This window comes from Lycorma delicatula, chromosome 7 (genome assembly GCF_047948215.1).
Source record: "Lycorma delicatula isolate Av1 chromosome 7, ASM4794821v1, whole genome shotgun sequence".
NCBI lineage: Eukaryota > Metazoa > Arthropoda > Insecta > Hemiptera > Fulgoridae > Lycorma > Lycorma delicatula.
In genome coordinates this window covers 41,722,201-41,738,204 of record NC_134461.1, presented here as the reverse complement: position 1 = coordinate 41,738,204, position 16,004 = coordinate 41,722,201, and the positions used below count along the sequence as shown (strand labels likewise).

Here is a 16,004-nt window from a genome sequence, read left to right as displayed (position 1 = left end):
TTCTCTAAAAAATCGTAAGCCTTATTAAAAAAAAAAAAAATACCAGTAATAAAACAGCCAAAAATTCTTGTCATTATTAAGAAAAATATATCGGTAATAATTTCCCTATTTGTATATTGCTACTTACTATTACCAATAAATATGAAATAATAGTAAACGATTAATCCGTTTCATCCATTTCAATGGATAAAAACCCTATGAACAATAATCTCTATGACACAACAAAATATGAAATTACAAGAATATCTTGTACGATGTACAATATCTGTTAAAATACGGAAATATTCATAAAATACTGAATCCTTTAATCGTTTTTCCATTAAAAAGGACGTTAAATTTATAGGAAGGATAAATAAGGCTAATCTAGGCGATATTAAATAATATATTTTTTTTTTGTAGAAAATTCTTACAACCGAAGAAAAGAATATCAGTATTAAAAAAACACAGCAACACCTTAACCGATTACGGTTAAAAATTTTATTTTAATTAAAATAATATAATATGATAAACATTTGAAGTAATTTTCAAATAAAAGAGGGAAGTCTTAATTTCTCCGTCATCGGTGTTGGTCGTATTAGAATGAGGAATGAAAGGGGTGGGGGATTAGGGCAAGAGGAGGCCCTCCTAGGTCTCCTGGTTTGACCTACCGCGACCACGAGTAGCAAACACTCTATCTCTTCTTCTGGTGCCTTACACATCGTGCATCGCACGCCACCATTATTATCACCATGACAACCACGCGGACTACAACTGGCATTATATTAGCGGTATTCTTATTCGGTCAGTAATAAAAACAATTTTTCATATGTTAAATAAGTACTTTTAATTTTAAAATTAGTTATTTTCGTAATGCGAACCAAAAATAACGATATGTTGTACAATTAATAGTTAATTAGCTTATTTCGTAACGAATAGTAAATAAAAGTTAAAATTAATTAATATGAAGTATTAATGTGGAATTGAATTCGTATGTTTTCCTGTTTATTTTTAACTTAACGTTTCTAAAAGCAGTCATCATGAAAAGTTATAGAAGAGCAAGAATAATTATTAGTACTATTTAAAGAAAAGCCATTACAAATGTGTTGTTCCGTTATTAACTCTTTTTTATTATGCATCGATCTATTAGATTTCAAAAGTGTACACGCGTATTATTTTACGAATCCATATTACTGTGATTCGGCGTAAAAAAAGAAAATCGCAGACGAAATTTATTTTTATGAAACTATAAAAATTAGCCTAAATTTTTATGAAAATTTATTGAATATAAGTAAAAACTTATTTATTCCACAAAATGTCACCTAGATCATATAAAAAGTTATTACATTTTCCTTCAATGAAACGTGGTCTATGAAGGAACAAGGCAATATAACTTTCAAAAACCGTAAACGTTTTCCGCCAACAGAGCTTAATTTCAAATAAAAAAGCTATTATGTTGTCATAATTGTATACATTCAAGTTTCCTAGGGTTTTTCATGCAAAATCAGATATCAAAAGAATTTTTCCCAATTTATATAAAAAGTTCGCTTAACGCATAGTTATCTAAATAAAATTTATTTTTTTATACTGATAACGTGAAATAACCATAATAACTCATCTGTTATTAATGATGATTTTTATTTTAATTATCATAAAATAATAAGTGAAAATCCATTTATTTACATTTCAAATAAAATTTGACAATAAAGAAAATATATAATACAATATTTCTAATAATTATTTTATTCTAATAAAATTATTTCTAATCATTTTACAAAGAAAAAGTAATGAATGTATGTTATAACCATACACTTATACTTTTATAACAAGGTTAAATATTACAATATATATGTTAATACAGAACGTAAAGTACGGATAGGTGGTTGTACATTTTATTTTAACATACATAAACGAAAATATTACGACATCTAAATTACTTTGAAAGGCTGAAAAATGAGTATTCCTAGAATCGTATAAAAAATACAACCCATTTAAATATCTATGTTCAACATGTACAACATTCTAATTTCTTTAAGCGATACCATATTATTACGTTACATAATTTGATCGTTTTATGAATTAATGTAGAATAATTTTCTAGTTGAAATGTTAAGAGTAATATAAGTAGCATTAATAAATTAGATGATAACAACTTAAACTTTTAACCTTTACGCTATGAAAGAATGAACAACAGCAATAATGAAAACAACATGTTTAGGTATTTTATTATCATTTCAACCGACTTGGAATATACTGTATTTGATTGTGTGTGTGGGTGTGTGTTTGCATACTAATTGAAGCATTATTTAACAGTTATAAGTATATGAAAATAGTGTATGTTTAATAGTATAAAGATAAACAATGTATATACATCCACATGTTTAATAAAATAGGTTGAATTCAAGATTAGAGTAGTGAATTATATATCAATTAATCTTAACACATAGAAAATATTTTTAACTAAAAATGACGTCGCTTATGAATAATAAATTTACCGTTTAAAGAAAAAAATATAGCTTACCAGTAGAGCTATATCTTTACTGATGAGTTTGAAGCTTTAATACATTTAAAATAACTACAAAAAATCCAAGGATGTCTCATTTTATTTCCTAATTACTATTCTATTAATACATACATTTCATTACAGAAATTTGTCTTCAGTCTTTTTGACTATATTTAAGGCAACAGAGTGTAAGCTGTGTAATACCCTAAAACAACTTAAAGTATGTTCTATTAACTATTAACAGTTTATAAACCATTATTCAATAAATAAAAATTTAAAAAAATAATATATATGTTTCAATAAGTAGAATAAGAACATGGGTGCAGTGTACTTAAATGTAATTCTTATTAGGTGGCGCATAAATTGATACTTGTAAATAAAAATGTGATGTGTTCCGGTGGAGAAGATGTTACAGTAATTCTCGAGAAAATGGGACATTGTATGCAGCATTCTGTAATAGCAACTTGTAAACAATATTATCATTTTTAATTACAGTACTTTTTATTTTTCATACAAGTTATTTACCAATTACATTAAAATAAATAAATAAATTACCATTACGTTATTTATTTTATAGAATATACCGGTTTTAATACGTGTACTAAAATTTATTCAAATACCTCAACCCGTTTGTATATATGAATTTCTAAAACAAGAAACAGGTGGATAGATAGGAAATATTAGTTTCCAATAATACGATTAGAATCTATTTTCTTATATTGATATAAAAGAGATATTACATAGCTTTTATTCACACATATCTAAATCCATTTGAAAAAATAAAATTTTTCAGGACTGAAAAACAACCACAAAAAGGATTTTATTTTGTAAATAATACATGAAATTTGAATTAATATATCTACATCTTGTTTGTATAAATTATACTTTTAATTAAAAAATTTAAAAGAAATACAATAAAATTAAAATATATTTCATAAAGGTTATATGAAAACTTGAAGAGAAATAAATAAAGCATTTAATAAGAGTTAAAAGGTCAAACGGTTATACACTTATTACAAGTTTATTTCACGGTACAGTATCAATAAGGAACTTTATAAGAATAAAATCCATGATGTAGTACGTATTATAATGCAAATATCAAGTCATAATGCAGCCTTAATTTCAGTTGTCTGTCCGCAACGTCTGGACGAAATTAAAAGGTCAATAACTTTACGAAAGTATAATATCTTCTCATGAAAAAGTAAAATATATCCGTTATTCGTTTATAATAACAAAAATCGTGAACAGATGAGTAAAAAACGTCTGATTATAATTGTAACATGGAGGGTTATATTAAAATTAATAACAGTTATAATAACAATATAACTATCGTGTTTATAGGTCAAGAGGAAAGAAAAAAAGTACTACCAGTCTATGCAAACTCTCAGAATCATACCGGCATGCACGCACGCGTATACAGCACATAAAATATATTTATATGTGCATTTATTGCACTTAATAAGTGAGGATACATATTAAGCACGTCGAGCAAATATCTAAGAAAAATCTAATAAAAATATTAATTGACATTACTGCATGGTCTAGTCAAATCGAAAGGCATAAAAAACAGAGAACGAATTGAAATTAAAAAAAAAACGGAGGCAACCACGATGTTGCTAATATTGATGACCTTTGAATACAGTTTAAAATTTAATACTTCTTCAACTGATAGACTGAAAATCATTTTTACGCTAATGATATTTATTAAGGAAAAATAACATCTTTAATTCTGTAAATGATTAAACCAATTGTGTATAGAATAAAATCATGAAAGCATCTAGCATGTTAAGAACATCCAGTGGCGGCTCGCGTATAGGCACTGTAGAACTCCAGCATCCCTTATTTTCACTTAATACTAACGATAACATTTAATATAATGAGTCCTTCTTTCTTTACACTTGTACAATATATAATCCTTAAGCTTAATGTCAGTAGCCATCCCCCAGTTTATGAAAAAGATACAAAAATCTTTGTATGGGACTGTGCGCTTCACAGCTCCAGCGGCGGATGTTCGGCTGTTTTGTGCATGCGCACATAGGAAGCTGCACGTGAGGCTGCGAGGGAGAGAGAGCACTGTCGCTCCCGCAGTGCCGACCCTGGCGTGCTGGTAGAAGGTAGTTTTTGTTTTACTCCGCATGTGTTGTGCTTAAAAACTGTGTACCATATTCTTGAAAGTGATAAAGAGTAGAATTAGATTATTATCCTGCTTCCAGCTATTCTATTTGATTCATTTTTTCGGTTCTTTTATTTTACAGAAAACTTTAACCATGGCCCAGAAAAAAATTTTCTGTAGCAGCACCCCCACTAATTTTAGCTACGAACCGCTATCGAGAAAATCTTACATGAATTATTTGAACAAAAATTTACTTAAAAAAAAAGTTATATTTCTTACATAACTTTTTCCACAAGTATCTCATTTTAAAAAAAATTTTCTTCAACTTTAAAAATTATAAACATTTTCGTGAATGACTACAACCATTTTTTAATCTTCAATCTTATTATATATTTCCGACTGCATTTATTTTTGACGAGAAAAAAACAGTCGTTTAACTCGCTTTATATATACCAGTATTTCTTTTGGCTGTATAAATATTGCACCTAAGATAAAAGAAACACAATTCGACAATATTTTATCTGAAAGAGATAATGTTTAATATACAGTTATAGTGAAGATGTCATTTGAACGGCTGAATAAAACTGTACTTCGGAGAGCTTGGAAGTTGATATCTAACAGCTATTCAGAGCAAGCCAATGTAGCCTCCGTTACCGCCATATCAAAATATCAATTCCAACCCAACCCCGTAGGGGAAGACACCCACCTTATGACGTTACCGGTTGCCACACCGCCACCTCAGTTCCGATCCCTGAGGGGCTTTACCGGAGGTGGTCTTTAGACCCTATAACTGATTACATCGCACAGTCATCAGCCAGGCCCCGGTCAGTATGTCACCGACGTAAATCCTCAAAAATAACGATTGCTTAAAAAGTTATACAAATTACTATTTTTTTTTTAAACAGAAATTATTTTTTCAAACGTACTTTTAAAGCATATCTTTCTCCGCCTGTATAACTCAAAACAGAGTTAACTATACATGGTTACAAATTCAAGACCCTGGTTGAACACTGTAACTCAAGTTCAGTAAAGAATGATTTCTGAATCGTGATAACCTGGAATACTGAACCGGTTCTTTCGTTTTGTTGAATCCAACTGAAATAAACCTTTTCGGTTAATCCTCTTCATTTTGTAAATAAATAATTTTTGATCAAAATTTTGGAAAATGGTTTGATGATTATTTCAAAAACTTAGTAGCCCAAAATGTATTATTATTTTAGTAAAGATAAAATTGTAGAATGCACTTTTTCATCATCTAAAACACGATATATTATTTTAAAAATATTTATATTTACAAGTGTAATTTAAGGTACCGTAAAAATTTTTTAAGATTAATTACATGAAAGATTACATTCCATCAATACTTCAATATTTTTTTCGACTTGATTTAAAATTTTTAACCGATTTTTTTTTTTAATTACAGAAAGAATTTAACTGTTTTTACTTCGTTGTACGAAGTAAAGGAAGTATTATGATCGCGAAAAATTACGGTTTTCAGATTTCAACGGAAATATAAATTTTGACTAGTTTCGGCGTGACGTCTAAACGTACGTATGTATCTCGCATAACTCAAAAATGATTAGCCGTAGGATATTGAAATTTTGGGTTTAGGATTGTTGTAACATCTAGTTGTGCACCTCCCCTTTTGATTGCAATCGACTGAACAAAAAGTGTCCAAAAAAAGCTCAAAATCCAAACAATATGGATGTTTTCTTAACTGCAGCAATAAGTCCCCATTGCAAGCTTTTCAACGATGTATATATAATAAGTGGTACTTATTTTCATTGGTTCCAGTTACAGCCAAATAAAATTTTAATTAACGAAATATTTAGATCAAGGGAAAGGCACATCGGTTCGAATCCGACTTCATCTCCTTTTTTAACTTTGTTTTTTAATTTATATATATTGATTTATTAATAATTATTAACCTCTCATTATAAAAATTTTTACGATAAATAAGAATTCAATCATAACAATAAAAAATATCAGACGTAATAGAAATAAAATTTTATGTAGTTTTTTATTTCGTATTTTAGACTAAATAAGTAAATATACCTTTTTTATTGTTATTAAGAAATTATCATTTGACTAGTTGAATTCTCAATTTCTTTCTGTTCGATTTTAAAATCCTAACATAATTATAATTACTACATATATCCTTAGTAATCTGTTTTATATGTTAATATTGAATTTCCTATACAATTTTCTCTCTATTCAGCCGTTAATAACAAAACTAGTCAAACCCTGATTTTTACAAATAGGTCAACTAATCTAATAAGATTCATGTAAATATTTCCCCTTCTCTCATATTCGGTTAAAGATCTCTTCACTTCGAATATTGTCACCTTACCCAATTTTTAACACTCGTCTAACATCACATTTCAAAGACCTGTATTCTTTTCTTTTTTGCTTTTCCTATTGGACAATAAGAAACAGCGCTGAACTCCTCCATACAAGTGAATATTTTTCATTATTATATCCGTGTTTGATTTAGTAACTAGATTAAATAAAAGCTCTCGTTGCTTAAGTTAATCATCTGGATACATAATTTCTAAATAATAATGATTAAGCCATAAAATACTAAAGTGATTTCATAAAATAATCAAGTTAGATCGATCTTGTACCGCAGAAATGCTGGAAAAGACTTCTTTTTAGTTCCAAATATATTATTATATCTACCTCAAATAGCCCTAACAAAACAACTTATTTATTAAAGTGTTAAAATTAAAAAAATTATTATCCAAGAGTTATAAAATAATGTATTATTTTATAGACTAATACCAAATAATATCAACAACATTTAGGCTAGTTTACATAATACTATAACTATCATAAAAAAAGTGTTATTTCGACAATTTACATAATGTTAAACAACTTATGACTTAACCGTTGGACCGATGGCCAAAGCATTTAAATCATAGTATTTTTTTATTCTACATTTCCTTGAAATTATTAGAATTGAATCATTTAAAAATGTAAATATTTATTCTATTATGTAAGTGTAGTTGTGGTTAAATAACCCAGCTAAATTAGGCACGGTTCACTAGCTAAAAAAAAAAAAAATCTTTATTAATATTAAAATATTAAATTAAGCGTGAAAGTTATATAAAAGTACAAATTAAATAAATGGATAAAAGGAAAGTATTAGATTTAATATTGTTTTTAAAAAAATAAATACTACTAATCGACAATGATAATATTATAAAAAAATAAACAATAATAAATTCTGATTACGCGGTAAATACTACGGATTAACGATTCAATTACACTAAAATTTAATTCTATTATTAAATACCAATTGTTAAATTGTAAGAAAAACATAAAGCAAAATTCCTTTTTTTTCAAATAAACTCTAATAAAACAAATTATAATACAAAATTACATTTTATATTTTTATTTACTTTTTTCTCCTTTTTCCTGTTTATCCTGCGGGAATCGCCGTCAGGTATTACCTCCGAGAATGAATGAGGATGATATGTATAAGTGAAGTGCTACTTACCTATAAAGTAAGCATTTAAATATTTAAATTTATTCTCCTGAATTTCATCACGTGAAATAATTGACTATATGCGATTATAAAAATATTTAAAATCCTATGGACATTGACCAATTAATTGTAATATAAAAAATGAAAGAATAAATTAAAAGAGATATTAATAAACGGTACATTTTTAATTTTAGGAATGAGGTAATCTTATTTATCAACGTTTTAAGAAAAGATAAATACTTAACAATAAATACTTGTAAAATAAATGACTTAAAAATGAAGAAAATTACTTAGAAAATGAAGAGAATTAGTCTCAGGTCGACCATTTCTGAGATGTGTGATTAATTGAAACCCAACCACCAAAGAACACCGGTATCCACGATCTAGTATTCAAATCCGTATAAAAGTAACTGCCTTCACTTTTTATTAACTGCCTTTTTTATTAACATCTTGTAAATGAACTGAAATACATTCTTTTATTTTCTGTAAAAATAATAGTTAAAGGTTAATTAATATAGATCACATACCGACTTCAATTTGATTTCTTTGCTTAAATTAAAAAAAAAGTAGAAAATTTCTGGAACGTTAAACTTTGTATCTCCTAAAAATAAAACTTACTGAAAACACCTCAAATTTACTTGAATTTGTAACGTGCTTGTTTTACCTACTCCGAATAAGCAGAACTTATACGTAATCATTAATTTGCCGTTAAACTCTATCGACCGCAACATTTCTTACATTCTATAACAGATGTAAAGAGCACAAAGCACAAAAAGCATCCATTGTAACGGATGCTTCTTGTACTTTATGTTCACATTCTAATAAATTTTTTCTTTAAAAATAATGATCTTCACTATACTACTTCTTTTAGGGTTGAACATCCCTCAATTTACTAAGCTTATCACGGTGATATGAATAACATATTTACGTCAGTGAGGAAATGACGGGATAATACCTCGTTCAATTGGTTCGTCAATAAACCTAGCGTAGAATTTTGTCATCTTTGAAAATAGATTCGGCACTTGCAGTGCAGTTTAGTGACTCATTTATGTCAAACGGCATACCTTTATAGAAATTCTACAGGTTTTTATTTATAACAACTAACAGACAGAAAGTGTACTAATGAAAGTTATTAAATCCCTTTAAATACCTGATTAAAAGAATTTAAGTAGAACTACAAAAAAACAAATTCAGCCGTCACATTTTAGGAATTAATATTATTCTAAAATAGCGGTATATCTTCAAAGAATTTTTAAAATAAAAGTATTTTCAGTAATCAAATAAGAAAATTTTAGCACTCTCCTAAAAAATGAACACGAGATTTAATGAAGTTCCTTAATACCTACTTTTAGGAAGTAATGTTTGTTGGGAAAATAAGACCCCATGTTAGTAGGCCTATTGGAGGAAAAATGTTGTTAACTGATATTTTAAGAACGTTAATAATTTGTAAGGTATTCTTTCTAAAGTTTAACAGTTTCATTATAGCCTAATCTTTTTTACCTTACATCTTTAGTTACATTTTATCACAGTTTGTATTTTATATTTTTCCGGTCCCTATCAAACACATCCCAGTTTCCGAAATAATTTTAACTTAAATCATTCTCTCTACTTCAAATGTCTGATTTAGGATTTTGTTTACCTTCTGACTTTTCTTGAAGATGAGTTCCAGAAAAATAAAATATCCTAAATATAATTTATCAACCCATAATTTTCATTCCTAATAACAGATTTGAACGCTTATTTTTTTTTATCCAGGCTTACGCTGCGATCTATATTCGTAATTTTAAAAAAATTCTTAAAAATTCCAACTTATTTATTTTTAACTGACGTAAAAGTGCTTCTTAATTTACATTTTAATTTAAATTAATGTTTAATTCTTACTAATTTAATAAGCCAAAACCTTTAGGCTAATTAAACATATCATTTTGGTTGAATCCAATAAAAACGAAAGTAATGAAACATAGACATATGGTCATACCTGTATTTCGTAACTCCTTCATTATCATATATACAAACAATAATAATAATAAAATTAACTAAAATGAGTTCAGGATTTTATAAAGGTCATTAAAAGGTCGATAAATATTATTTATGCATAACTTTGCATCAATTAAATGAATTATTATTTCTGCAAGTATACATAAGTATTTATAAATTACTACAACATATAAAAATAGTTACGATATCAAATCACTTACAATAAATAGATTTAATATATATTAGTTGCAACGACAATTCATTGGAAATTCAAATATTTTATGCATTAAATTCCAAGGTCTTGGCTTTATTTCAGTGTTAAGTCACCTAGGCAGTCTAGTAATATGTGTGACTATGTGTGTGTATATATATAGTCTACACGTAGCAGGCTTGTCTGTTATAGGCGAGGTAGGCCAAGGAAATCCGCGGTTTCAGTAGGACTATGAATTTAATAATAACCATGCTTTAACTAGGAAGTTTTACTAAAAGAATTACTAGGAAGAAATAACAGTATGGAATTTACATATAATTATAAGTATGAATAGATGTATAAAATTACGTCTCCATTAATCGAAATCGTAAAATACTGATTTAACCGATACTACTTTAACTAATACTATATAACATTAAAAATAAGATTTTCCCAAAATAGTTTTTTTTGGGGGGAGGAGGAACACTAGAGATATCGTGCTAGAAATAATTCATTTAATATGCCTTTATTTGATTTCAGAGAAAAATCGTTTTATCTTAATAATAACATTAGCTGTTTTATCATAAGTCTACTTAGTTTTTTAGGCTGAAATAAAATCTATAGATAAAGAAAATTCCGTATAATTGAAATTACCAGAAGAGAATTTTCTTTCAAATATTCTTTAAAAAACATAAGAACTTCAAACGTTTCGGTCGATTCGATCTCTTTCTCGTATTCTAATATCATATTAAGAACTATAAGACCTCGCGCTCTACCGACTAACACGTCAATCCTAGTATGCGCTTTATGTACAGCCAGCGGATAGAAAGTAGTCTTCTGATCGTTCCACAGAAAGAGCCATCTCCGTCAGGTTGTAGTAAGTTGAAATGCGATAACAAAAAGAAGCTTTTTATAAACGAACAACGAAAGTTACATAAAAAATAACAAGTAACATACTAAGTGAATTTGATATCTCGATATCACACACACCCACACGCAATACAATTATATCAAAATTTATCGATTCTATACTTAAACGAATCACACAAATAATAACTTAAGGCTTCCTCGCAGCTTTAACATCCCAATCAGTTGGCGTCTAACAAATATTTTCAGAAATATTTACAGAAAACCATACGGAGGAAAGGATGAAGTATAAAGGTAAGTGGTGGATGGTGAGAAAGAGATAATTTCCGTAAAAAAAAGGACTATGATACAAGATAAATTCCTCTCATCGAAAAGACAATCTCGAAGACTTCCAGACGGTGGACATCGATGGGAAAACACAAAATATTGTGTGTAGTGCGGAATTATCCGACTGAACTGTACTAATCGTTCAGACAGACTCCCACTTGAGGATAAACTCTCTTCATTACTCGTCACTGTACACATATACATCCACACGCGTAGTATTTCTTAAAATCCAATTTTATATTAATTTCTTAATGAATTTTGATTTTTTATGATAAAAACTTAACAAGCGAACAAAATTTCTCTAAAAAGTCGGCCAAAATTTTGCATGGTATAAAAAAATAAAATGTATTTATTAATTCTGTGAAATATGTCTACAGTTAAAGAAAATAGGTCAAATAGTTTTTCATTCTAACAAAAATAAACATATTAAGTTTTTATTAAAATCCTATGAAACAATTTTGAGAAATTTAGCTTTGAAATTATGTAAAATAGTGTAAAAATAATGTAAAAATCTTTCATGTAAAATCTTTTCAAACCTGAACTTTTACACCCGCTCAGGCTAATTTAATTAATTTTTATAAACTTTTAGGGTTTTTGTTTCTTTTCTAATCTGTGTCAACAGAAGCCTTAAACTATTTCTCGTATCGTAAATCTACATTTACCGTATTTTTCTCCAATTCGTCTTAGAACTCCTCGCTTCAAATTTATCTAATGTATGCAATTTGAAAATAAATTATACAGCAATAGTTTATCTACATTTTCATTTTAAATATATATGAATATTTGAGATGTATGACCAACGAAAGAGAATTCCGTATGTCAGCTGACATGAAAACTATCAGTATTTTTAGATGTAAATTTTATGAAATTTTTAAATGTCAGATCGTGTCGATGGCCGATACACTAAAGTTATTTATCTCCGACAAAAAAGGAATAATACATTAATTTTATCTCGTACACTTTTATCCTGCAGTAGATTATTTCCTGCATTATCTGATCGTGTAAATATCTAATCAACTAATTCCAAATAAGTCTAAACTTAGATTCCCTTACCACAACCGGTTAAGTTTATTTTAACTGCTGATAGGATTAAACCAGACTTTAATTTGATTTAAATGTATACCTACAACTTCTAAATTAGACAAACGGATGTGTAACTAACAATATAATACTAGTTTTGAAATCAAATCTTTGTTAGGTTAGGCTGTTTTTTTTTTTATATGGCAACAAGAATGCATAACTGAAAGAGGTTTTATGGAAATTATAAGAAAAGGAAGTAATTTATTTGTTGAAATTTTGTAATAGTTGACATTTGCTACTAACATTTTTTTTTTGTAACATAAATAACTACATAAAATTAGCTGAAATATTACGGTTTTACAAAAGAAATATCTGATGTGGACACGTAACGACTTACTTGTACGCCTACTAAATTACATAAACACATTTTTTTTAAATGAAAAGTACATAAAAGTTTATTTCGTTAATAAATTTTGATATTTTTTCATATATTTTTTTTATTGTTATTACTGAATTATTTATCAAACAATTTTTTTTTTACAATCACAGGTTAATAATTATTAATAAATCAATACATTTAAATTTTAAAAAAAAAGAAAAGGATAGGAAGTCTGATTCGAACCTATGTCCCTTCCCCTTGTAACATCCAAATATTTAGTTAATTAAAAATTTATTTGGCCATAACTCTGAACCAATGAAAATAAGTACCACTTATATAATTGAAAAGCTCTCAATAAGGGCTTATTACTGCAGTTAAGAAAAAGTCCAAAATACAATTTTTTTATTTTGGGCTTTTTTGGACATTTCTGGTTCAGTCGATTGCAATTAAAGGGGGAGGTGTGCAACTAGATGTTACAACAGTCCTAAATCCAAAATTTCAACATCCTACGGCTAATCGTTTTTGATTTACGCGAGATACAAACGAACAGACATCACGCCGAACTAGTCAAAATGGATTCAGGGATGGGGAAAATGGATATTTCCGTTGAATTCTGAAAACAGAAATTTTTCGCGATCACAATACTTCCTTTACTTCGTACAAGAAAGTAAAAAATAATTCCTTTAATTTTTTAAATTTATTTATTTTAAATACAAATTAAAAATATTAAATTTTTGTACAACTTACACCCACACCCACACATATTAAATTAGTTGTTCGCCATAAAATAATTAAATTAGAAATTGCTAACTCTACTTACAATTATTATTACTTTCCTTAATTCTACTAACAAAAACCTTCAGTAAAAATAATTGCCAGAAGCTTTCCGGTGTTTTGAACTAGGCATTCAACTTCTCGAACGTATGGAATGCCTATGTAATCGTGGGATCTCAGTATTTCTCGTGAACCAAAGCGCTTGGGTATGTTACGTAATACTTTATTCTGGAACCGTTGAATGATGTCCACATTGCTGTTACTGATTGTGCCCAGGAGTTCAATTCCTTAAGTCCAAACCGGCCTCAAGAAACCCTTATAGAGCAGAATCTTGTCGGATAAAGAAAGTTGAGATCCCTTACCCGATATCCAGAACATCCTTTTAAACTTAACGTCAAGCAACCTCCTTTTGTCCCTTACATGATCTCTCCAAGTTTAACGGCCATCAAAGTAAACTCCCAGATACCTTACCTTACTGGCATAAGGAACTCTGACACAGTTTAAATGAACTTTAGGGCAATCTTTTCTTCTCATCGTGAAACGTTGCGTGCTAAACTTTGTCGGATTTACCTTTATTCATTTACGTAGCCAAACACTGATGGTATCCAGTGCAAATTGCAATTTCACCGAGACTATATTCGGGCTACCGTCAACCGCCAAGATTGCCGACTTATCTCCATATGACGCAACTGTAACACTGTCCGGATTAGGTAGATCAGCAGTGTAGACCAGGAATAGAACCGGTCTCAGAACTGAGCCCTGTGAAATTCCTCAATTATTATCGAAAAACAGACAACTCTTGATTGTAGTTAGCTCTTGAGAAGCGACAATCCAGATAACTGTGAAGGTTTAAATAATAAGGTTGTAGCAGGTAGAATTTTAATTTGAAAAGAAGACCGGGCAACCAAATTTTGTAAATCGTTTTGACAGTTTATTTTTAATCCCTCTTGTATTTACGTCGATACTTAGTTTAAAAAATAAACCTTTATCAAAAATTATCGTGATAATATTTCCGAAAAAGTTTTATTTCCCCATTTTAGAATAATTTACGTGAAAGCCTACCAACAATTAAACAGACTTTCATGTGTAAAATTGTCTACCGTTTAAATTTTATTTGTCTGTATATAACTTTAAATAATCGTACAGAATGAACCTAATTTGTGAAAAATAGAAATAATAATGAAAAAAATAAACACGTACTTATAGAGATGAAATCTTCACCGCATAAAATGTTTACAGTATAATTACATTGGTGGGAAGGAATAAATTAATAAAATAAATTGAGAAATCCGGACGTAGAGAATTTCTTCATTAAATATCTATTTATATATTACGTGAAAAAAAGATAAATCAGAAATTAACGACATTACAGAATACGACGGGTGAAAATATCCTGCCTTCTTTTAACAATGAATAAAAAGAGATGTATGCGGTATTCCTTGACCTCTTTCAAAACTTCTTTTATTATATTAATCAAATAGAAATAATATTGATATACAATAAAAAACTAATTAAAAAGTAGCATTCATTCGATTAATTACAGAATCAAGTTTCAACAAGTTATTCTGAGTGTCTGCGTGTGCGCACGCGCATTGTATACCGTAATTCAAACTTCCTAGACCTAATTACAGATCGCAGAGGTGAACGCTTAATAAACATTTTGGAAATAAAAAGGTTTTATTTATTTATTTCATGAAAACATGTCAGTCGGTCTGATATAATAGATTATCCTGTCTTTTTATTTCGTTAAAATAAATCCAAATAATTTACACAAACAAAATGTATAAAATAAAGTCAATGACTTATATTTAGGTACGAAAAAATGTTTTAAAATAAAATAGAAATTTTAGATCGGTAATATTTAGAATGGAAAATTTATAAAAATGAATTACGTGGTATAAATCTTTTTAATAGGTTTAATAAACATACCGCTGAACAAAAATCATTCCAAATCATAACAAGTTTATGAGGGGTAAAAGTGAAAAGAAAAAAGTGGTTCACTAATCCGAATATACTGTTGCACATCGGTACGCCAACCAAGCCCATTGAAATACAGGTCATATTTAAGCCCAAAATCTTCCTTCTATTCTCTCCAAGGACTGACTATATTAAACATAATTACTATGAAAAGAAAGGGACACCGTCCAGTAACTTTTACGTTTCAGTCGCTTTACAGGCGCCAAAACTAAAACGATAGACTAAACTTCAACGATGTGAATATAGATATTCACACATTAAGCTATTAAAATTACAATATCATAATATTATTTAATTACTACAATATCATTAAATTAAAGCCGTAATGTGTAAAGGAAAATGTGATGGCATTTCGTTGGTCGAAAAAACTACAACTGTTATTTAAGATTTTATCTATATCTATCAAAAAATAAA

General features: G+C 28.4%; 1 protein-coding gene across 1 annotated transcript in view; it reads left to right on the top strand.

Annotated features, from left to right (window-relative positions):
• The first annotated feature begins 624 nt into the window (after positions 1 to 624).
• The window catches only part of LOC142327460 (protein obstructor-E-like), a 52,877-nt gene continuing 37,497 nt past the window's right edge, over positions 625 to 16,004 (top strand). The window contains exon 1 of the mRNA XM_075370552.1: positions 625 to 780. Coding sequence (XP_075226667.1) covers positions 729 to 780 — 52 coding nt within the window. The 5' untranslated portion in view covers positions 625 to 728. The remainder of the gene's footprint in view (positions 781 to 16,004) is intronic.